This window comes from Agelaius phoeniceus, chromosome 21 (genome assembly GCF_051311805.1).
Source record: "Agelaius phoeniceus isolate bAgePho1 chromosome 21, bAgePho1.hap1, whole genome shotgun sequence".
NCBI classification, from domain to species: Eukaryota; Metazoa; Chordata; class Aves; order Passeriformes; family Icteridae; genus Agelaius; species Agelaius phoeniceus.
Genome location: NC_135285.1, coordinates 4,012,266 through 4,036,134, shown reverse-complemented (window position 1 = coordinate 4,036,134; position 23,869 = coordinate 4,012,266). Strand labels below are relative to the sequence as shown.

Below are 23,869 nucleotides of genomic sequence, written 5' to 3'. Positions count from 1 at the left end.
AATTGATGTGAGGGGCCAATCTCTTGGGCTTCAGGGTGGCCTCTCCCATTGATTTTCTTTCTGGGCTTCAAATAATTCCCAGCCTCTCAGAATCTCTGCTGCTCACAGTGACCCCAAGATGTGTTGGAAAGTCTCTTTTCCCAGCCCAGCAGTTGAAGAAGGAGTCAGAGCTCTTCTGGTCTCGTTCTCAAGGTTGTTCATTGTTTCTCTCTATAAAATTCTTTCTCTGGCCTGCTGAGGTCTGTTCAGCAGGACAGACAGAGGCACACTGACCGTCCTCAGGGCAGTGTTATCTTTTTATACTAAAAACTATGTGTACATTATTTACATTATAACTTCCCAATACCTATCACTTATGTTAGACAGTGAGTTTCTACTCTAAACCAATCTAAAAGTGCCAACATCACCCAGAAGATGGAGGCTATCAAGAAGAAAGAAAAAGGACAAGGCACACCCAAATTCCTCCATCTTGGGACCCCAAGTCCCCATTCCAAAACCCCAAAAATCTATTTTTCACCCTGTGACAAACCAACTATTACTCTACTTAAACTCTCTTGACTTGTAATTCTTCATATAAAGGTTGGTAATTGTTTTTTCCAAGGGCTAAATCAAAAGCACAGGGGTCTTGGGCTCTGTGCCAGGGTCTCTGAGACCATTGGCAGGGTCTCGAGTCCTCCAGGGCAGCCAGAGGAATTTCCTGGAATTTTCCAACACCAGCCTTGCTGCTCTTCAGCTTCAGCTGAGCTTTGCTCTGGTGCCACAAGCCCTGCAGTTCTTTCCACACGTGGGTTGTTCCCACCATCCCTCTTCTCCCCCATCTTCCTTCTCCCTTCTGTTGACTGTAATAACTGTTTTTGCTACTCTTAAGTCAATATTTGCACCTTCACCATTTTTTCCTTCTCCTCTCCTGTGGGCCTTGGCAATGTTCTGGTGCTGGTGGCCCCTGCTTGGCCAGCCCAGGGCAGCAGGAGCGTGGCAGGAAGGACATTACGTGGGAGAATATGCATGTTCACAGCTCAGAGGATTAAAGGCCCGTGTTCTTATCACTGCAGAACAGAGTATTATAAATCCAGCCTTAGAATACCAAATCCCCACGCGGCTCGGCCATTGTTTGGGAATATTAAAAAGCTCGGAGACAGAAATAATCAGTTTCCCAATGACACGTTGTCAAATAAAACATTTCTCATATTATCCCTTCTTTCCCCTTTCTCTCTCCCGCTCCCTCAGTTGGATAATTTAACACGAAAAATAGATTAAAATGAGGCTGGCTTGAACGCCTCCTAAGTTTGACTATTTTTTTTTCCCCCCCTTTTTTCCCCAGGAAGCTCTCCAGGTGTGTGTGGTGTTGTTAAACAAGCAGCTGCCAGGGAAGGGGTCAGGGACTAAAGGAGCATGCTGAAATTGAGCTGCCTGTCATGAGCCCCTGGTGCTCACCCAGGGGGCTGGCACAGGCACCCCCAGCCTTTCCCAGGGGACATTGGCAGAGCAGAGATCTCTGGCTCATCCCCTAAGGATGTGGGAGCTGGAGCTGGGCTGGGAGCCCTTGGCTTCCTTGAGCCAGCCCTGTCATTCTTGAGTCAGAGGGGGAACGGCACACCAGGAACCTCTTTATGTCTTCTTGTAGGTTCTTCTGTCTTTATGTCTTCTTGTAGGTCTTCCCAAGCAGAGAGAGCTTTAAATAAAGATTCCCAGCCTCTCAGAATCTCTGCTGCTCACAGTGACCCTGAGATGTGTTAGAAAGTCTCTTTTCCCAGCCCGGCAGTCAAAGAAGGAGTCAGAACTCTTCTGGTCTCATTCTCAAGGTTGTTCATTGTTTCTTATCTATAAAATTCTTTCTCTGGCCTGCCAAGGTCTGTTCAGCAGGTCAGACAGAGGCACTCGGACCGTCCTCAGAGGCGATGTTAACTTTTATACTAAAAACTACGTGTACAATATTTACTATAACTTCCCAATACCTATCACCTGTGTTAGACAGTGAGCTTCTGCTCTAAACCAATCTAAAAGTGCCAGCATCACCCAGAAGATGGGAGCTAGGAAGAAGAAAGAAGAAGGACAGGGCACACCCAAATTCCTCCATCTTGGGACCCTGAGCCCCCTTTCTAAAACCCCAAAAATCTATTTTTTGACAATAAACCTGCCAACAGCTTTATTGTCTCCAGGACATTTCCCAGGAGTAAATGTAAACTGAGCCCAGCCAGGAAGATCCACAGCCCCAGGCCTGCCATGGGTGCCTAAAGCCCTTCCTCGGCTCCAGCTGGCACAGCTGCTCCTCCTGCAAGGCTTTTTCTGTCACTCTGACCTTTTCTGAGCATCTGGGATGTCTCTGGTTTTGCTTTCCCATGGAGGGTGAGTGCCTGTGTGCCCATGGGTGCAGAGTGCTCTGCCCTGCAGCCCTTTCCAGTAGCAGAGTGCACAAAGGAGTGAGTGATACCCAGCTGGGCAGCTCAGGGATTTGGTGGTGAAGGCCTTGGAGAAGATTTTTCCCAGCAAACACATCCAGAAATGTTCTGAAGCCCTTCTGGACCATGAGAACCCTCTCTTTGCTGTAAAGAGGCTGGCACATGATCCAGACCTGGCTTTGCAGTGGGGTTTGTTGTGTTGAAGTTTGTGGTCCTGCTGTGTCCTTGTAGCCTGGCCTGTCCTCCTTTCTGGTGTGCCATGGTTTCTCTCCTGCAAACTGGATTTCTGAGGAGATGCCAGGGAGCTCCTGTGATGCTCTGAGGTCTCCATGCATCAGGCACTGTGCAAATCCAAGGAAACTCCTGTCTGCTCTCCCAGGCTGAGGTGTCCATGCTGGTTCTTGTTTCTGGGCATGGAAGGCCATGGTGGGTCTTTGCAGGCCCACATTTCTCTCCACAGAGAAAAGCAAGGCACATCTTCCCAAGAATATTTCTGGGTTTCACATTCTCTGAACTTCAGAGAAAGAAAACACAGTTATCATTTGCTGTGCCTGTGTTTGTGCCAAAGTGGAGATTGCTTACTCAGAGTGATGGTGCTTTGTTTCCTTGGCCTCTCAGGGCCAGGTGTGTGTGTGTGTGTGTAAGGACTGTTGGGTGACAGTCACAAGATTCTGTGCAGTGTGTGTGGGGTTGAGTGCTTGGCAGATTCATTTTTAGGTGTATAGAATAATATAGTATAATAAAGTAATTAATGAACCTTCTGATATCAATGGAGTCACTCTCTCCCTCACCAACGTTGGAGTCACTGTTGATTTGCAATAGGTCTCCATCCCTCTGGTCCTTGAAGTGTCCTGGTACTGCAGGACACAAACCTGGCCAGCTCACCAAGCCCTGCCCCTCTGCCATGCAGGGATCCCTGAGAACTTCTGGACAGCAAAACACCTTTCCTGATGGTGCTCATCGTGCAAACTGGGGAGCTCCAGCTGAGCAGTGTCTGAACCCCTGAGTCCTGCATCTCTTAGGAAAGTTTTCAGGAGAGGAGGGGATCCTGATGTGGGGCGTGCTGGGCTGGGCCCCTCTGTGGCAGGTTGTGGTGCAGGGAAACATCTCCTGAGGCTGCTCATCCTGTGAAACTTTCCACTGCCACCACTGTCACCCTGGTTTTTTAAATTCTTCTAATCCTTCTGATGTTTGCATTCTTGTAACCAGCTTTCTCACGCGTTTTTCTGGATATAACTTATTGTTTTACATTCTTTTCTGGAGGAGGACAAATTTGATGGACTGCTGGTTTGTCCAGTGTCATTGGAGAGGTGGCACTGTCACCCTCCAATCCACTGTCACTTTTGGAAATCTATAAATGTTGGAGTCAGAACATAAACTGCCCTCTTTTTACCTTGGAGGTTCCAGTGTTGGCATCATTTTATTTTGTGTCCTAGAGCGACTCACCTCCTTACAGCTGCTCCTGTTTAGGAGTCAGAGCCGTGCTCCAGGTGCAGCCTGGTGCTTTGTATGGAATGCAGAGGGAATTTCCACGCCTCTGCTCTGCTGTAGAGCTCGGGTGCAGCTCTGGGCCGTGGCATCCCAGGTGCCCAAGGAACGCCTGCCCTGCCCTGGCTGTTCCTGTCATGCTGCAAAGCCCTGGTCGCTCGTGCTGCTCCTGATTTACATGCCCTGCCTTGCTTGTCTGCCACGGGATAAAATTGCTCTGATGCTGCAGAGATTAAGAGGCTGGGAGCTGGCACAGGCACAGCTCTTGCGTGTGTGGGGATGAATTTAACTTCCAGAGCAGCCAGAGGCAGGGCTGGCTCCCTGTGCTACTCCCTAGCCAGGCTCCCTTGAGAGGATGTGCTACTTCCATGTACATACAGATATTTGGAAGTTTATTTTTTTTTTGTTAAAGATTTTTATTTTTAATGTTAACTTTGTTGAGAGCTGTATTTTTAGGAGAGGAAAAACAAGAGCTTAGTAGAGAAGGTCTGAGTCTGGAATATGTTGTGCTGTGCCCCAGCTCTGCAGCTGATCTTGAAACCACAGGGAAATCAGACCAAAAATGTTGGAGCTGGGGTAAACATGCCTTGGGAGCATTGCCTGTGAGGGGCCATTTGTTTCACCAGCATTTTTGGGAAATGTGTGTCTCTGCTAAGGCTTTATTGCTCCTGGGTGATGGTTGGATTGTTTTAATGAGTTTGGTGGAGTGTGATCATCCCCATTCCCTTTTTCCCATGTAGAGGTCCTGGGGGTCCCAAGGAGTGAGGTGGGAAGAACAAAGTCCCTGTGAGAATGGTCAGAGTTGAGCTGGGGGTGTCACTGTGCTATTCCCAGCTGAAATCCACCCCTGGCATCCTCATCTACCTGCCCATGACCTCACACCTGGGAGGTGGCTGCTCCAGGAACCCACCTGTGTGTGGTTCAGGGGCTGTGGATGGAAGGGTGCTCTGGGGGTTTATCAGAGGGTGTTCAAGTTTGGGTGGGGTGTGAAACAAGCTTGCCCTAATGGATGGTGTCCAGTCCTGGCCCCTCAGTTTGGGAAGGACATTGAGATGCTTGAGCACGTCCAGAGGAGGCAACGAGGCTGGAGAGGGGCTGGGAACACAAACCCTGTGAGGAACCACTGAGGGAGAGAAAAGGAGACTCAGGGGTGCCCTCATCACTCTGCACAGCTCCTGAAAGGTGCCTGTGCTCAGCTGGGGCTGGGCTGCATCCTCAGAACCAGAGCACACAGCCTCAAGCTGCACCAAGGGAAATTTAGGTTGGATAGCAGGAAAAAGTTTTCTACAGAAAGGGTGATAAAGTTCTGGAATGGCTGCTTGGGGAAGTGGTGGAGTCACCATCCCTGGGTGTGTTTAACAAAGCCTGGATGTGGCACTGGGTGCCAGGGTTTAGGTGAGGGGTTGGGTTGTACTTGATGATCTTGAAGGTCTCTTCCAACCTGGTGATTCTGTGAATTCTGTGTCCATGCCCATGGCAGGGGGGTGGAATGATGGGCTTTAGGATCTCACCCACCCACCATTCTGTGATTCTATGGACCCTGCAGTCCCCCTCACCCCCTGTGCCCCCCTGACAGTGCGCTGTGCTCTCTCTGCAGGGCGGGCTGATCGCGCTGCTGCTGCTGCTGCTGGTGTTCATGGTGGCCCTGTACGCCCAGCGCCGCTGGCACAAGCGCCGCCGCATCCCGCAGAAGAGCGCCAGCACCGAGGCCACCCACGAGATCCACTACATCCCCTCGGTGCTGCTGGGGCCCCAGGCCCGCGAGAGCTTCCGCAACTCGCGCCTGCAGGCCCACAACTCCGTCATCGGCGTGCCCATCCGCGAGACGCCCATCCTGGACGACTACGAGGATGAGGAGGAGGAGGAGACGCCGCGGCGGGCAGAGCCCAGCGCCAGGGAGGATGAGTTTGGCAGCCAGGTGACAAGGACGCTGGAGAGCCTGGGCAGGGGAGGGGAGGAGAAGCCTGACTACGAGAAGAAAGGTTTGTGGCTTTTCTCTCTCCGCTCTGCTGGGGAGCTCTCGGGTTTTTGGTTGTTAATTGCTGCCCTGAGATGTGGGAATGGTCTCTGTTTCGGCCCACATGGCTGAAGAACGAGTCAGAGCCCTTCAGTTTTTGGTCTTGAAGTTGTTTATTAATTCTTATCTGTAAAATTTTCTTTCTGCCCAGCCGAGATCTGCTCAGCAGGGCAGCCACAGGCACTCTGACCGCCCCCGAGGTGGTGTTGTCCTTTTATACTACAAACTACATAGAACATATTGACACTTAATTCCCAATACCTATCACCCATGTTAGACAGTGCACTTCTATTCTACATATAACCTATTTACAATTACTTTCCCATACCTATCACCTATGTTAGACAGTGCACTTCTATTCTAAACCAATCCCAAAGTGCCAACATCACTGCAGAAAATGGAGACCAAGAAGACGAAGAAGAAGAAAGGCTGGACACGCCCAAGTTCCTCCATCTTGTCCCCAAAACCCCCATACCAAAAACCCCAAAATCTACATTTTCACCCTGTGATTATTTTATTATTACACTATTCAAACTTCTGTGACTTTCAGGTCCTCATACAAAGCTGGCAACTTGCTCCTTGGGTCATAATCCAATCCCCAGGTGCTCTGGGCTGTGTGCCAGGGTCTCTGAGACCCCTGGCAGGGTCCTGGCAACTCTGGACACCCAGAGGGATGCACTGAGCTCTGACACCCAGAGGGATGCACTGAGTTCTGACACCCAGAGGGAGGCACTGAGCTCTGACACCCAGAGGGATGCACTGAGTTCTGACAAGGAGCAGCGCGTTCCCCGGGGGATTTCGGCTGAGGCGTGCTTGATTGCTTGCATTTGGAAAATCTGTCTGTCAGAAGCTGCTACACCCACCTCTGCTTATTGAAATGTTATTATGAGCCATTTAATATTGTTCACCTGCAATGCACAGTAAAAATGCATTTGAATAAACAAAAGCAAAGCATATTAGTGCTGTGAGTGACTCCAGCAGGAGCGAGGAAGGGATGTGCTGGCTTGCTCTGTGCAGGGAAGGGATCTTGGCGTGGTGCTGAAACATCTTTCCTTTCTTGTAAGGGCTTTCCAGACAGACCTGGCAGCCACAGTGGCAAGGATGGGGACAAGGACTCTCTTTGTCTCCATGGAGGAGCCAGGGATAGCCTAGGTGGTGCAGTGTGTCTGGAAAGCAGCTCCCTGCCCCTGTGATGGTCATAAGTGGTGGCTGAGGTTGATAATCTTCCACCCTTAAAATGCTCTTTACTCTTTCCCCTTTTAAACAAGACTGTGCTGATTGTGATGGGTATTGTTGCTCAAACAGATTTGGAGGTGCCCAGGGATCAATCTGCCATCCCCAAGTGCTGCTCTGAGCATCCCTGTTGGCATCTCTTGGTGTGTGTCTGGCTGTTACCAGCCCATGGGGTTAAGAGATGTTTCCTCAAGCCTCTGCTCAGTGAGAATGAACAAATGAAAGCCTTCATATCTCATAACCGAGCTACCTTCTTTCTTCTTTCATATTCTCTTCTTTGTTTTGCTTTTCTATAAATTATTTAGAGTTGTGTGAGTGGGGAAGACAGCAGTAACTGCATTTCAGTGCTCTTCAAAACAAAATAGCAAACAAGATCTAGAGCAGAATATTAAACTATCCAAGGGCTTCAGGAACTGGCAATAATGAATTTACACAGACTGAACCCCCTGCCCCAAGCTGGAAGCTGCCTGTGGGATACCTGAGCTGGGAGAGGTGCTCCCAAATGCTCCCACCAGCTCTGCTTGTGATGCTGTCAGGCTTTGTGCCTTGGATCGAGGCAGGTTTGTGCCTTGCCTAGTCTGATCCTTCCACACTGTGCCACTTCACCGTATGCTTCCTCCCAGATGGGCACTTTTCCCTCTTGGATGAGGCTCTGCTCAAGGAGCCAAGCTATGGTTTGTGCTGCTTACTCCTCCCTGCTGAAGCTGCTTAGAGCCTGCATTGCCCAGGATGAGGTGGCTGTGGTTCAGATCTAGGGTTTCTAGACTGCAGATATAAAAAGATGTGCTGTGGGCTTTCCACTCTGACCTGGTGGCACAGGCAGGAGAAATGTGGTGGCTCAGACATGCTGCTCCCTGCACACGAGCAGCAGTCACTGCTGGATTCCTGTGGGGATGGGGCATGTGGGGTGGAGAAGCTGCAGCTGGTGTGAGCAGACACCAGGTACCTGGAGATCCCCAGGGACTGGAAGCCAGTTCTGCTTGGGCTTGGCTTTGCAGCTGGATTGAAGGTGGAGGCATTAAGGGACACCCAGCTGGAGCGTGGCTGTAGTGCCACAGCGAGATCAGCCTTTCCCTGGTGCCCAGCTGGCACTGCCAGGTTTCATTGTGCTCACTGGGGATGGCTGTGGAGCTGTGCCTGCATCCCAGGGAACCCACCAGCTCCTATGGGAAAAGCTCTCCTTGCTGAGCTGCCTTGTGATAAGGCATCAGCTGGGACTTGTCAGCGGGCTCCAAACGCTCTCGTCACAGGGGCTGTCAGCAGAGGCTCTTTCAAGTGTCACTTCCCAGCATTAATTACCAGGGATGGCAAATCCAATGGAGATGGAGCAGTTCTGCTCACCCCCCAGCTGCCTGTGCTGCAGCTTCCCCCTGTGCTGGGCCCTGACTCACTGCAGCTGCTCTTCCCAGCACTGGGGATTTGCACACCCCACTCTTGGTGTCTGTTGGGTCAATTTTTCTCTCTGTGGTTTCTTTTTAATTTTTTTTTAATTTTTTTTTATTTTATTCACCACTTCTGGATGTATCTAGTCAGGGAATGAGGCAGGGAATTGCTCTGGATGTCTCTGCTCTGTGCAGTCCCTGCCCAAGAGGCCTGAGCAGCACAAATGTTTTGCAGATCACAGCTCAGCAAGCCAAACTTTCCTCCCCAGCTCAGGCAGTGATGTGGATGGGAGGGATGCTCCCATGTGGTGGCAGAGCATCTGAAGTGAATCCCAGCACAAACAAAACACAGGAGTGATGTGCTGAATAATGACATCTAGCAACAAGCGTGTCTGAGTGATAAAGTTAATGAAATTACAGGTTCTGACCTGATACCAGGCTCTGCTGTGGGGAGATAAACAGCAGGGCAAAGATGAGATGTTTATTTCTCCCTAGCTGCAGTTGTAATCTGGATGCACTGTGCAGGGCCATTAATGTTATTACTGTTATGCAAAATCATTTTTGACTTGGGGGGAAAAAAAAAAAAAAAGAGAGCAAAGAAAGAAAAATCTCCCAACTGCCTAGAAAATGTAAAGCTGACAAAATTAGAATTGCAGCAGGAGCACAAGCTGACCTGGTGACATTGTACAGAGCCCAGATGAATTTAGACAGAAGAAAAATCCAAGGCAGTTTAGGAAGAAAAGTAGAAAAGTAGTCTTTTTTTTTTTTTTATTAATAATAAAATGAAATGGAGCGAGGCAGGAAGCAATAGCCAGGCTGTCCTAATTATCCAGAAGGATCCCCTGAGCTGGGATGGAGCAGGGACTGCTCTGTCTCCTCGTGGGTTTGGGCTCTCTCTGGCAATGAACAGGTCTCTGGGGTTCTGTGCTCAGTGGCTGTGCATGGTGCCAGGTGGGCTCTGTGGTGTGGGGTGCAGTTTCTGGGGTCTTGGTCTTTGCTGGGGAGACCCTCCCTCTCTGAACTCAGCCCCAGTATGTTCATGGGGTTCAGTGGTTATGGGAATTTGGGTGGATTTGTGCAGGTGCTGTCACTTCCTCACCTCCTCTGTCCTCGCTTCCCTGTGGAGTTTCCAGTCCATGCTCCTCATGAGTTCTGCTCTCCTGCTTTTCTCAAGCAGATGGACTCAAGCTCCATCCCTCTGGGAATTCCTCACGTGCTTTTCTCTTTTAATGCACACAGCTCTCATCCTCACAGACACAGCTTCATCCTACAGCAGCAGGAGCCCTTTCTCTTTGCCACCAAGTCCTGTTGGAGGCACTTTGGGCCCAGTCCATTGCAGGTGGCACTGCTCCATCCCTGCCTGGATACACAGCGATGGAGTTGGCAAACAAAGCTAAAGCCCAGAAGCCTCAGTATGGGATTAGCCACAAGTTCCTCAGAGAAGATTTTGCCAAACCAAATCTCCTAAGGATCAGCAAGGAATAGAACTTCTGCCTGGTGAAAACTGAGGAGAAATCAGACTTGAAAATCGACTGTCTGCAATTCCACTCCTGCAACAAAGGACCCATCTTTATTTCTCAGGTTCTTTCATGTTTGAAAAAAGAACATTTCAAGCAGGCCTTTGTGCTGGCTTCACAGGCTCTGCAGTCTGGGTATGGCCTCCAAGTCTAGACAGGAGCCAGGACTTATTACTGATGGTTCCAATGATTAATACCATGGGCATATCAAAGCTGTGATTGGGCACTCATCTTGAATTCCTCTCCTGGACTTACTTCTCCCCTGCTGTGTTGGCTCAGGTAAACCTCTGAAGTTTCTCTTACTCAATCCATGGATGCTTTTTTCAGCAGTGGTAGTGAGATGCTTTTTGAGCATTCCTGAAAGATGAACTGGCTCCTAGAGTGCACCTGGAGATGTGGATCCAGCTCCACTCTGCCACTGGCTGCTCTGATAGCCCTGGCCATGTCATTTAATGGTCCAAGGGTTGGAAAGGGAGCCAAGGCAGAGAGCAGGCAGGGCAGCATAAGGAAATACTGGGAGCTGCTGATGTCAGGGCTTGTGGTGCCCCCAGGCTCCCAGCCAAGCTGCTCTGGGTGGTGCAGCCCAGGAGAACTGTGGGAGAAGGGATTTAGGCAGGGAAGACAAATGGCTTTGAGGTGACAGCAAAAAGCAGGGGATGGATCCTGATGAGGGCAAGAGAGACTTCCTATGGCTCCCACCAGCACTGGAGGAGCTGTTGTGGTGGCTGCATCTCAGAATTGTTTTTCCTTCCAGTGGAGACTCCTCTGGGGAGAGGTAAGGCAGTGCTGTGGCTGCAGGGCAGGATGTTGGGGCTGTGGAAAGGGACATTTTGGGGGCTGAGCTGTGCAAGAGGAGGGCAGGTAGTCAAGCTGTTCCCTAGAGTTGCCATTCATTGATAAGTGTCTTGGAGGTGAGATTTGGAGATGGGTGTGAGTTGGGGGCGATGCCCTCGCTATGGACAGGTGATGGTGCTGCTCTCCATGCTGGAGAAGGGAGAGCACTCAGGCAACAGGAACTGGGTGTCTGGGCTGATAATGATGTCCTTGAGGGGACAGCCTGGTGTCCCTGAGGGCACACTGGTGCCAGGCTGTGCCATCCCTGGTGCCCATGCTGGGGCTGGGAGCCCCCATCTGCTGCTGCTGTTGGCTCAAGGAGTCAGCTGCAGTTCCACCCTGATTCCCAGCATTAACCAGAGGCTTTCTGAGCCTTTAATAAATAAACTGATGGCTTAACGTTTGCTGGGGCTGGAGGCTAAAATGGGACACTGCGTCAGGCCAGCATCTGATGTGTCTTGGGGCTCTTCTCTCCAGTGACCTGATGGGATCGTGACCCTCTTTGTACGTGATCAGCTTTTCCCAGCTCTAATCCCAGCCAACTCCTCCTGTAATTTATAGGGACCTTTGAAAATGTATATTCTCATAGCTTGCCAGTGAAAAGTGGTTTTTCACAGTCCTCTAGCCCTGTCTGAAAAAAAACAGCTGCAACTTTAAGCTTTAAAGAAATGAAAAAAAGAAAAAAAAAAAAGGGCAAGAACTGGCTCCTAATTCAAGGAGGCACTTCCAGACATGCTTAGGTAGTGTCTCTAGTTAATAAAGATGTTTAAGCTGTTTTCAAGCCCAGCACGTTCAATTGGGACTGAATTGAATGTGTTAATGAAGGGAATGAGGGCCCCAGTTAGAGAGGTTACACCAGCCACGCCATTGGGTCTTTGCTTCTGTGGTGATGCCAGCTCAGGCTTCAGTGTGGATTTGAAATGTCCTGACCTGCCAGGGAAAAGCTGTGCTTTGCAGAGATAAACACAGTCATAATTAATATATTAATGTATTAACTGCCTTTGGAGATCTCAATGGAGACGTGCCAGGCTGGAGTTTTAGGTTTGTTTTGTTCATCCCATTGAAATGATTACCTCCACCCTAAATCTGAGTGTGGGGAGAGGGATGGTGGGGCTGCAGGACAGGGTCCCCCTCCCTCACACCCCCAAGGAAGTGATCAAAGCAGCATCACAGATGTGTGGGAGCACCCTCAGGACATCTCTCCCACAAGAGTCATTTCCAGCACAGTCCTGCCTCTAAGAATGGCTCAGAAGGGACAGGGGCCCTCCTGGGGTTTGGGGCTTTCCTCTGGTCCTGCACCCCCTGGCTCATGGGTTTTGTGGCCCATGCTTAATAACTAATTAAGGTTTAAACACCTAGGGTCAGCCAGGGCTCTTCCTGGCTCATGGCAACAGTTGCTGTGGAGAAGAGGCTGCTGGGGTGGGCTCCTGATAAGTTTTAATGGTTTTCTCCCCTCTCTTTGCTACAACCTGCTCATTAATTTGATGAGACAGAGGAGGGAAGAAGCAGCTGGAAAAGTGGCTTTGAATGGTGCCACAGGGACTGGAACAGAAGCAGGGTGGTTTATTATGCCAGCATTTTGCTGAGCATCTGGAGACACTGGATTTGTGAAGTCCTGCTGCTTTGCAAGGCTTGGATTGGTCTCACCCTGATACTCCACAACATCCCAGGTTGAAGAAATACCCTTGGTTGCCCCCTCTTCCAGCCACAGCTGGTTGACTTCTGGCTCCTCAAGTCAGCAGCAGCTCTTGAATGAGGAATTTTGTGGAGTTTTGTGGGGCTGCAGATGCCCAGGGGGGATGTCATGGCAGTTTCATGTGCAGTAGCCCTGATTCCCCAGGTGTCCAAAGTGTTTTCCATCCAGGCGAAATCACAAGCTCACAGAAGATAAGCTGTGAAGTGTTGGCTGTCCAAGGAAAATAAGCCATCAGGAGCTATATTTATATAAATGCCAGGCACACATTGTTCATCACTTTGTGCATCACTATGAATGTTTGATAAAGCACTACATTATTTAAAAGTGTAGCTGGGCTGTGGGACAGTTGTTGACCAAGATTAGCTTCAAGATGACTCTTTTTTTTCCCTCTCTTTTTTTTTTTCTTCCTCTGATGGAAAATCTAAAAAAATAATATGATGGTTGTTTACTTGCCTTGGGGATCTCAGGTGTCCTTGCCTCTCCTGAGTTTCTCTTCTGGGTTGCATCTTGTGTGCAATGCAGAGGACCTGGGAGAGCTTCAGCTCTGACTGGGGCTGTCACAGAATCCTGGAAGGGCTTGGGTTGAAAGGAACCTAAAAGATCATCTGGTTCCAACCCCCTGCCATGGGCAGGGACATCTTCCACTAGACCAGGCTGCTCCAAGCTCCATCCAACCTGGCCTTGGACACTTCCAAGGATGGTTCTTCCATGGGATCAGCATGGAGTGAAAACCTACCACTGGTTTCTGAAGTCAGACTGATCAGAAGAGGATGTGGGATGAAGGAGAACAATCCCACAATGTTCCCCATTTCTACTGGAAGTACACAGATGCTGGTTGGGACTCAGCCCTTGGGATGTGGGGCTCAGGGCTGGGGCTGCTCTGGATCTGTCACCTGAGCAAGTGATGGGTTTGTCTTAAACCACAGCACTCAGCCCTTTTCTCCTTGGCTTTTAGTGGCACTGGCCTCCACCAGTTGGCATGTAGAGATTTTTGCCCATCATTCCATCCCAGAATTGTGGGTTTTATGGGGAAGGGAGCAGGGAGGGCAGCTGCAGCACCACCTCTTCCCTCTGTTTGCGTGTCCTCTTCCCACCGGTTGTGTTTCACCTGGCTACGGCACCGAGACGGTTTTGTCAGCTGGCTCCTAAGGAAGATGGATTGAGGCTGGGCACCTGTGCTGATACTGGGTCTGCAGGCACCTTCCAGCCCCATTTATCATTAGGCACTGACCTCCCTGAAGGACCAGTGGGAGAGGAAACTTATTAACAAGGTGCTTCAAATCAATCCTTTCTGACGGCCCCGCTGAGTTGCCGCGTTTGCTGCGACTCTCCCACTGGCTCCTGTGAGTGTGGCAGTGCTCAGCAGCCTCACTTCTTTACCTGTGTGGCCTGGAATAGGTTTGGTTTTGATATCCTGGGCTTTCTGGGTGTTCCCAGGTCTTCTCCTGAGCCAACAAACCAGCTCTCAGCTCATTATCTGCTGCCTCCACCCTTCCCAGGTCGTTGGTCCATTTGGTGCTGCTTTTGGAGCTGAAGCTCCTGGCCACATTGAGAGATTTTGGTAGTTTGTCCTTCTCCTGTGTGTTGGCACCTCTCCTTCATTCATCCTGGCACATGGCACAGCATTGTCACTCCTGTGAAAAATGTCACCTTGTCCGCTGGGCAGAGGAAATGTATTTTCTAACTGAAAAGTTAATTCTGCATTCTGCACCATGCTGCTGAGCATGGAGCTGGGGAGTGGTGGAGACTGGCCAGGGACCACTGTGCCACATTTCCCACCCGTACTGTCCAGCTGTGGCTGTTCCTGGAGCCCTGTCCTGCCCAGGTCCATCCTTTGTGGTGCTGACACTTGCTCACACTCACTTGACAAAGTGCTGCTGCCTCCAGGGTCATCCCCCAGCAGTGGCTCCTCAGACAGATGAGGATAGGACGTTTTCCTGCCCTCAGTGAGTCCCTGCCCCAGCTGGCTCCATGGGGAATGTCTCCTCTGGCTCTGCAGAGCTGCATAAGCTGTGTGGTGGAGGGAGGGAGCTGGAGGTCAGTGCTGTGCTCTGAGCCAGTGTCTCTCCATGCAACATTAGCCCTGACTGCTCCGTGTGCCCATTAGCACCAAATCGGGAAGCTTCCTCCAGAGGGTTCTTATTTAACTTTTCAATTATTTGATAACTTGAGGAGCATTAGCTGATACTGAGGGTCTGCCCATCTTCCCTCATCCTCTCTGCTGGCTGCCTAAGCAAAAAAGTTATGATGTCTCATAAAAACCCCTAAGTTAAGGGTTTTATTAGGGCTGAAAAAATTGGAAATGGAGTCTCTGTTGGACTGGACATCCTCAGTGCTGGGCAGGGGGGAGATGGGGCAGCACCCCACCACCAAAGGTTTTTCCTTGCAGGACAAATGGGATACAGAAATAAATACCCTGTATATGTTAGGGGAGGGGTGTGCTGGAAAGTCCTTGCCCTGATGCAGAGCTGAGGGTTTCCTGGCCAGAAACAGCTCCTGGGAAGGAGCAGCTGGAGCAGCCCCAGAAGTGCAGGGACCCATCAGTTTTCAAGATGTGCTTTCCAGGCAGAGGTGTGAGCAGAGGCGGGACTGTTGGACCGCAGCTCTTCAGCGTTTGATCTTTCCTAATATGTTGATAATTACATTGCATTATCTTAATTACCAACAGGAGAAGTGGGGGGAGCGGGGCGGGAGAGGGAAAGGAGGGAGCTGGAGAGGCAGGGAATGTGCAGGGTGATGAGTAACTCACAGCCTCCATCCACGGGGCCACGGCTGCGGTTGGAGTTGGAAATGATGCTATTAATACAATGCTTATTCATTTCCCATCATAAAAACATGGAAGCGCGTTCCGAGTGAAATTAACATTCCGTGACATTTCCCGGTAAACGGCGAGTTTGCACACATGAGTGGAGGCAATTAGCTGGGAAGTGACTGAGTGCCGTGACTGGAGAGAGGATGAGGAAGGGTCAGGGCACTCGGTGCCGGGTGGGTGCTGCCATGGGCTCCAGCTCTGCCCGTCCCTTCCCAGTGGGATGGGGGCCCTGCCAGCTCCTGCCCACCCAGCTGCAGTGAGCATGGGAGCTGCAGATGTTCTCTCCTGCTCCGTGCAGATGGGGGAAATGGCAAAGCTTGGCAATAAAGGTGAAAAGCAAAGAGTGGGTGCATGTCCAGAAGGGTTTTGGGGTGCCCTGGAGTCCCTGTCCCCACTGCAGGATGCTGTTCTCCATCCCACTGCACACCAGCCTTTCCCGGCATCCCCTTTCCTGTCACGCTCCTAAAGCTTTATTAGAACCCAATGGAGACTTTTTCCCAGATTTGTTAAACTACTGAAAACTTCTGATCCTATCAGGACTTTTTTTTTTCCCCTGCCTCGTACCAGATAAGGGCTGTGCTGGCTCCGAGCCCGGAGCTGAGGGTGGTGGAGAACAGGGTAGGGAAGCAGTCATCTCATGAATATATGAAGGAGGAAAGTACATTTGTTCAGTTTCCTTCAAAGGAGACATCTTGAATAAAACTTTATCTCTACTTCTGCTTCCCTCCCCCTCCAATTTGCAATTGAAATCAGATTTTTGCGTATAAAGATCTATTTTTATAGCGACAGATTTATTAATGTATATAATAATCTATTAATATATTAATAGCTGTGTATTAATAGCTATATATTAATAGCTGTGCTAAAAAAGATGTATACAGCCTCTATTTTAAAACTCAACAAAAAGAGCCAGGAGAGAGAAGAAAGAAAAAGTCAACATGGAATACAAGGCTGTTTTCAAAATGCTCCTGGGTTCCTCTCTCCTTCTGTTGCTGTGTGAGAGCCCCATTTCATAAAAGAGCTATTTGGAGATCCTCCTTCATCCTTGCTTTTGATGTTTTTTGTATATATCCATATATATACATTTAAATAAAAGTATATATATGGAGATATATTTATATATATGTATTTAAATAAAACAGATTTATATGTCCTGAGTTGGCTGTGGAATGCAACCAGCAGCTTCCCTGGGTTTCATGGACACAGTGGCTGCATGTGGCACTTGACAGGGACTGCTGGAGATCAGGGGACCAAAGGGGACAGGCTGTCCTGCTCCAGAGAAGTTTGGTGGCTGGAGAAACACATGGAGAGGTGAAGTTCCCAGTGTTCCTCCTGCCTTTGCCATATTCCCTTGCTCTGTGCAGGATGTGGCTCCCCAGATGTGTTTTCCTCTGAGTACGTGCGAAGTTGTTGTACAAATCTCTCCCACTGTCATCACATCAGCATCAGTGTAATTACCTAATTTTATGCTACTAAAGCTCTGTGCTTTGTGGAGCTCAGTACCTTCAGGGTGGCACTGTTGAAAATCAGTCCACATCCCAGTCTCAGAACAAACACCGTTAGTTATTTCATGCTTCGGAAAGCAACAAACACCCATTATTTAGAGCTGGTGAGAAATCAGGGTTTCCACCATGTGGAAAACTTCCAGTATTGTGAAATTTATGCTTGTTCCAAAATAGGATCAGAAAGTCAATTTCTTGAAATGCTTTGTGGAACAGAAATTTCTAAAATATTGATCGAGAAACATCAAAATGGGCTTGCTGAATATCAGGGAGTTGATTTGGAGGAAACAATTATAACGTTATTAAACTGGCACTTCCCTGGTGTTCCCATGGTGTGTTAGGGACGTGGTGATTTATTAGACCTTTAGAGCCCATGTCAGTGGTTCTCAGGAGAGTCCCCTGCCCTGTGCCTAGAAAAAGCAGATTATTTGATAAATACTGGAAGTGGTCAGTGAAAGGGCAGGGAGTCTTTGAGAAGAGCCAGTGTCTGAGGTGAGGGGGCTGCGTCCTCCACATTACCATGCAGTTCAGGAGGTAAAAACCCCACTGACCATGACTTCTAATTGTGCCCAAACTTTTTCCATTTAGTCCTTGATTGAGTTTGTCTTGTTGCAAAATGCTCAGTCGAGCAGCTCTTGAGATGCTCTGGAGTTATTCATCTCTGTGAAACTCTGCGAGCATTGTGGCCACTGTTAATATTGAGGGATCAATAACTTCCCTTCTGACAGCCAGAAATCAAAGAGAGAAATGGGAAAACCAGATGCTTAAAAACCTGTATTTTATAGAAATATGTTTTAGTCCATACCTAGTGTGGGAAGTCCATACTTCTATATTTATAGAAATATGTTTTAGTCCATACCTAGTCTGATAGAAGCTGCTGTGGACATGCAGGTGTTGTGTGAGGAGAGCATGGGTGGTTGTGGCTCCAGGAAAAGAACCTTTAAGCCAGACACCAAAGACTTTGAGGCTCAGGGAAGCTGTCACCTTTGCAGACCACAAACCTCATTGTTCTGTTTTAATCAGATGCAAAACCCAAGCTGTAGGACTGTCCAGCTCTCCACCACCCAATGGCACCACGAGGTTTGAGCCTGGTTTGGGGAGAAGCTGCTCCACTGGGGTTCTCAAGGCCACATCTGAAGACTAAAACATCTCAGCCAGTCTGAGAGCTTTTTTCTGAGACCTAAGGTGTGTTTCCATCACTGCCTGGCTTTGCTGGCTGGGAACAGGTTGCATAGTCAGAGGGGTTTTGTAGTGCCTTGAGAATGTCTTGGAATAGTGGAGACAACACCCAAGTGTGACTGGTGGGGGCTCACAAAGAGTTTATATCTCAAACAGGGTTTGTGAGTGGTTGTACTGATCCAAGCCTGGGACTCTGAGATGTGGAATGCCCCCAGGGATGGTGAGATCCTGCTTGTGGCATGTCCCCAGAGCAGCCCCCCATACCCATGCAGTGTGTCTGGGAGGGTGCAGCTCTCCTGGCTGTGCTGGAATGATGCTGCTGCTTCCCATCTCCATTGCAACATATTTTTTACCCAAACATTGCTCATATTGTTCAGCTGATGACTACTTTTTTTGTTGTTGTTGTCATTGTAATTTTAAAGCCAAACAACATATTTTCCCACTGCAATTTGTGCCAGCAGAAAGGAAGGAGGAGAGAATGGCTCTGGGTAGGAATTGTTTTGTGGGAGACGTGCAAACAAATAGGGGAGCCATAAGGAGAGCAAATCTCTTTTCAAATAGAATATGGGGGTGGACAGGAGGGAGGTGTTCGTCAGGAATGTGTGCTGTGCTTTGCAAAGGTAGGGTGACCTTCAGCTGTGTCCTCAAAGTGCTGCCAGAGAGAGAAGCTGATTTTGTGGGGGCTGGAGAGCCTCGTGATTCCCCTGCTCCTGGGGGCAGATGGAGATCACAGCCTCGTGCCAAACCTCGGGGCGGATCCCACCACCTCTGCCAGGCTGGGTGGAGAATCTCTCAGCACAGTGACGGAGATGTGAGCTCAGCAGCCCCGGGTGGATTTATCCTGGGAGCTGGGGAGGGGAGAGAAGGCGTTTGGCAAGCTGTGCTGGAGGGGAGGACAGCCCTGTCTCCTCTGGAATGCGTCGTGTTCGGCCAGCGCTGGGAGGAGCTGGCGCCTGGGCACGGCTGACGTGGCTGTGTCGTGCTGGGGAGCAGCATGTGGGAGCTGTGGAGGTGCCAGGAGCTGCTGGCTGAGCCTGAGTTTGGCACAGGCAGTCCAGGGGGGCTTGCAGGGTTGTGTAGGATAGAGCAGTTCAGTTGGAAGTGACCTACAAGGATCAGCTCATCCAACTGCCTGACCAGTGCAGGGCTGGCTTGTAATTAAAGCAAATTATTAAGGCCATTGTTTACCCCACAGTAGTGCTTCTTCCCATCCTTTTCTGACCAGTTGGAACCTCCAAGGGCTGCCATGGGGAGGCCCAGAGGGCAGTTTGGTTTGCAATCTCTCTCGTGGATGTGATGAACAGCCCCAGCAAGTGCTGTCTCATTCCATTATGGTGCAGTGGTCTCTTCTTTCTCCCTTTTGGCACTGCTGGCAGTGCATGAAGGGCTCTCCCTTCATCCTTCACCCCTCATGCTCACACAGTTGAAGCTCTGCTGTCTTTCATTTGTCACTGAGGGTTTTTTCTATGCTGCCCACCCATGCCAAACTCTTCCTGCTGATATCATGTCAACAAGAGTCTTTTCTCATTTCTCCTTCATTCCTTTTTTCTTTTTTTTCCTTTCCCTTCCCTCTTCTTTCTTTTTTTTTTTCCCTTTTCTTCCCCTGCTTTACTTTTCTCTCCTCCCTCCTGCTTCCCTTTCCCATTTCCTTTCTCCAAACCCCTGAGCTCAGGGGCTCAGAGAAGCCAATGCAATGATGTGCTGGCACACCCGTGCAGAGCAGTGAGCTGCACCAGCCCTTTGCTCCCAATTCCTGCACTATTTGTAGCATCATCCCAAACAGCCAGGGGCTGAGGGACCCCCCTCCCTCCCCACTCCCCCTTCCTTGGTGTTTGCTCCACTGACAGGTGTGGGAGCAGCTGCCCCAGGATGGCTGTGCCAGTGTGGTGGCCAGATGGGTACAGTCACCACAGTCCCATCAGCCCAGCAGGGGCCATGAGACTGCTGAGACCTCGCTGAAGGCACGGTCCCCTTCTCCTCCTCCTCCTGGCCTCCTTTTAGTAAATAAGCCTCGGCTGTGCAAGCCACTCCAGAGCTCTCTGCCCCACCTCCACAAGTCCTGTATCACACAGCCCCAAGGTCTGGATAACTCTCCATCTGTTCAGGGGAGGCCCTGCCACACATTCTGCTGGGCAAGGGAGCTGCAGGGTCAGACTTCCCCCTGTGAACACGGCAGCAGGAGGCTGAGCTACCCCAGCATCCTTCCCTGGCACCTCAGGGGGATGTGTGCTGTGGGGATGGTCCTGGATGCTCTTTGGAGACCATTTCTCTGCTCTGGATATATTTTTTCCTCACATGATGCTGCCTGCTGGGGCATCTGACACTGAAGGATTCAGCTGTGCCTGCTGTAAACGTCAGGGGCTTTGGGGAGCTCTGTCTTTGATCTGTGGTTCCTGGGGGAGCCTGGTACTGGAAAATTCAAAGACATTACACAGCTGGTCCCTTAGCTCCCTCTCTTTCTGGAGCTTTTCTGAAATGGTTCCCACTGCTGGCACTTAACTCAGGCAGGGAGTTTGATCCTTGTTTCTCTGTTGCCTGGTTTGGCTGGCTGGATGCTCTCCCCCTGTCTCCCAGCATGGCAGCACTGGACACTGTTTACCAACTGGTCATAGTTTTATTGGTTTTATGTGAATTGTTTTGACTAAATGACCAATCATGGTCCAACTGTGTTGGGACTCTGGACGGAATCACAAGTTTTTCATTATTATCTTTTAGTCTTCTGTCTGTATCCTTTCTGTATTCTTTACTATAGTTTAGTAGAGCACAATATAAATAGCATAATGCAATATAGTATAATATAGCATAATGTAATATAGTGTAATATACTATAATATAGTATAACATAATATAATAAAATAAATATAAAATAATATATTAAATATAAAATAATATATTAAATATAATATAATATAATATAACATAACATAATACAAATTAGCCTTCTAAGAACATGGAGTCAGATTCATCATTTCCTTCCTGCCATGGGAGACCCCGAAAATACCACAGGACCCAGCTCCAGCTCACACAAGGAAAAGATTCATGGGCAGAGGGGACACGGTGGCCCAGCTGTTTTGTAACCACAGCCCTTTTGCTGGTGTTGCAGCTCCCGAGGTGACGCAGGAGACGGTGGAGTCGCTGATGCAGAAGTTCAAGGAGAGCTTCCGCACCAACACGCCCATCGAGATCGGGCAGCTGCAGCCCGCGCTGCGCAGCACCTCCGTGGGCAGACGGAAACGCCGCAGCCGGCCCCGAGGTACGTGGCCACGGCGCCCCGGGACTTTGTCTTTAATGTTTGACAAATCCTGTACTGCATTCGTGTGTAACTCTCAACTCCACTGCGGGAGACCCCCAGGGTAAGACCATGTCTGGGTGGGCTGTTTGGGTCCACTCTTGGCCCGCACAGTGTTACACAGGCCAAAGCAAAAGATGGAGAAGTGCTCTTTTCCATATGGGGATGGGCGTCCTCTGTTTATTGACTTGCTCAGGGACACCTCTGGTGACTTCCCAGGTGGAAAAGAGGGCATGGTCCCATTTCAGGAGACTTTTATGTCCAGGGAAATGGGGGGCAGAGGAGGACCATGGCCAATGGGATACCAGTAGAGAGGGGCAAGGGGAGGGACTGACCAGGGAATAGACCAGCAGGGGGGTATTGGGGATAGGGGTGGGTGAGAGAGAAACCACGTGATAGGAAAGGGGGAAGAACAAACTATGTGATATACAAATCATGTGAACAGTGCAAATTACCAAAACACCCAGTGCAAACAACTCAATAACTATTTAGTGCAATACCACACCCTGGGCAGATACTGTCGGGGTGCCCACCTTCTTGAGAGGGTCTCTGCCCTGAACAGTTCCCTCAGCCCACCAGACACCCAAGCCTGGATGTTGTATTCAATGCCTCACCAGTGAACCAAGAGGACTCTTCGTATGGAAAATCCAACAGGATTTATTTAGGGATGAAACAAGGATCCAGGACAGGGCAGGAGGACAACGACAATTGAAAGGATGCAGGGATGAAGAGCCAAGAACAAGAGAGGGTCCAGGGTTTATAACTGGGGCAGGGTAGGCGTGGTCAGGACATGAACACACCAATGGGGATAGGGATGGGAGGAGGGGTCACAGTGGGGTGATAGAGCTTTGGCCAATGAGGGAGCAGGGAGGGTGTGGTGTTCTGGGGAAGACCAGTGGGGAATCCAGGAATATAGAACATTCTGGAAGCGGGGAGGAACAATGACGACAGAATGTCATTTATACTGAGGGGCAGGGAACCCTGGGAGAATGCTCCAGTTTCTCACTGTAACCTAAACTGGGAGCTCTCCCAAGGCATCCCAGCCCCACCACTCCTGGCACCGTCTCCCACGCTCCACATGAAGTGTTGGCAACTGTCTTTATGCTTTGGTCAGACAAAGCAATCCTTCTAAGCCTGAGATCCAAGGACACCCTACAGCTCAGGCCACAAAAAGTATAAACAAAAGTGAATTGGGGGTATATTGAGGGCATATGACTTCACTACTTGAAGCTGTAACTGGAAGATTAATGCCTGCTATGCAAATAGACTAAACTTGTATCTGTCTGAAAAACTTGTGACCATTGTCCAGCCTGGCTGCAGCCTCTGGGAGGCTTCTGACTGCCCAAGGTGTCCCTGTTGAAGGCCTTTCATAAATACCTATCACCAAAGGGGGATCGGGGACAGCCAAAGGGGATAGGTACTCCATCATCAGAAGGCATGGAAAGACACTTTATTATTAGAAATCTACATTTCTTATAGAAACAATGGTGGACCTAAGACCTGTTTGGCCTTTAGGAATCCTCTGTCACACTATTGGTGAACCATGAATAACACACTCTGGAGAATCATATCTATAAACAATGGTTACAGAAAGAGAGATAATAACTGTTTGAATTCTTTTAGGTTCCCCACAGCTTCTAAAATCCTGGGAGAACTGTGTCTCTCTTTCTTCAGAGGATATGAAATTACCACAAATACCTACTTTAATTCTCCTAATCTTGTCTAGCCTCGGTTCTAGGCAGCCACTCCAAGGCATCAGCCATGGCCAGAGGTGCTTGGCTGGGGAGGAAGGTGGAAGCCTCCTCATCCTCACTGCTGAATGGGAGGACACCAGAGCTCCTCTGTGATGGGGTGAGATAGGGAGAAACCCCACACGGATCCCCTGGGCGGGCTGGTGGAGGTGCCTGTGAGTTGTGTCACATCCTATCCCCTCCAGGGGATCCTGCTGCAAGCTCAGAGTCCCTGTCAGCTGCCCCAGCTGAAACACAATGAAACAGTTTCTTGTCAGGTCTTAGTTTCATGAAAGGGTGAAATTCATTTTGGCTGTCACTCCCATTATTGGGACATCTCTTCTTTCTGCTTTCCCAGTGCTTGGGGGCTTTAGGAGCTGCAAAGACAGTGGGAGCACAGCATTCATGGGTCTAAAGGCTGTACCACGCAAAAGGCTGTGCCAAGGGTTTGGATCCAGGTCTCCATCTCTGGAGGAGGAGGAGATATCAGATCCCTTCAGGGGTGATGGGGATGAAGGTCCCTTGGCCATGATCTGCCCAGTGCACTGAGGGTCTTTGTGTCAGCTCTGGGAGCTGGGAAGGAAATACTTTCCTTTCTGTTTGTTCTTATTCTTATTCTTAAAAAAAAACACCAAAAAACCCCCCAAAAAACCCCTTTGTTTTTCATTTATTTATGAGTCTGAAATGTGATCTTTTATTCCTGATATGTTTTCCTGCGATACAGGCCTGGAGAGGGCTTTTTTTTTTATTATAGCTCTGCCCATAAATTATTTACTTGGTGTGAAGAAAAT

General features: G+C 49.5%; 1 protein-coding gene across 1 annotated transcript in view; it reads left to right on the top strand.

Annotated features, from left to right (window-relative positions):
* ASTN2 (astrotactin 2) overlaps positions 1–23,869 on the top strand; it is a 354,581-nt gene that overhangs the window by 81,592 nt on the left and 249,120 nt on the right. Inside the window, exons 3-4 of the mRNA XM_054646417.2 lie at positions 5,485–5,869; positions 21,163–21,312. Of these exons, the coding sequence (XP_054502392.1) occupies positions 5,485–5,869; positions 21,163–21,312 (535 nt within the window). The remainder of the gene's footprint in view (positions 1–5,484; positions 5,870–21,162; positions 21,313–23,869) is intronic.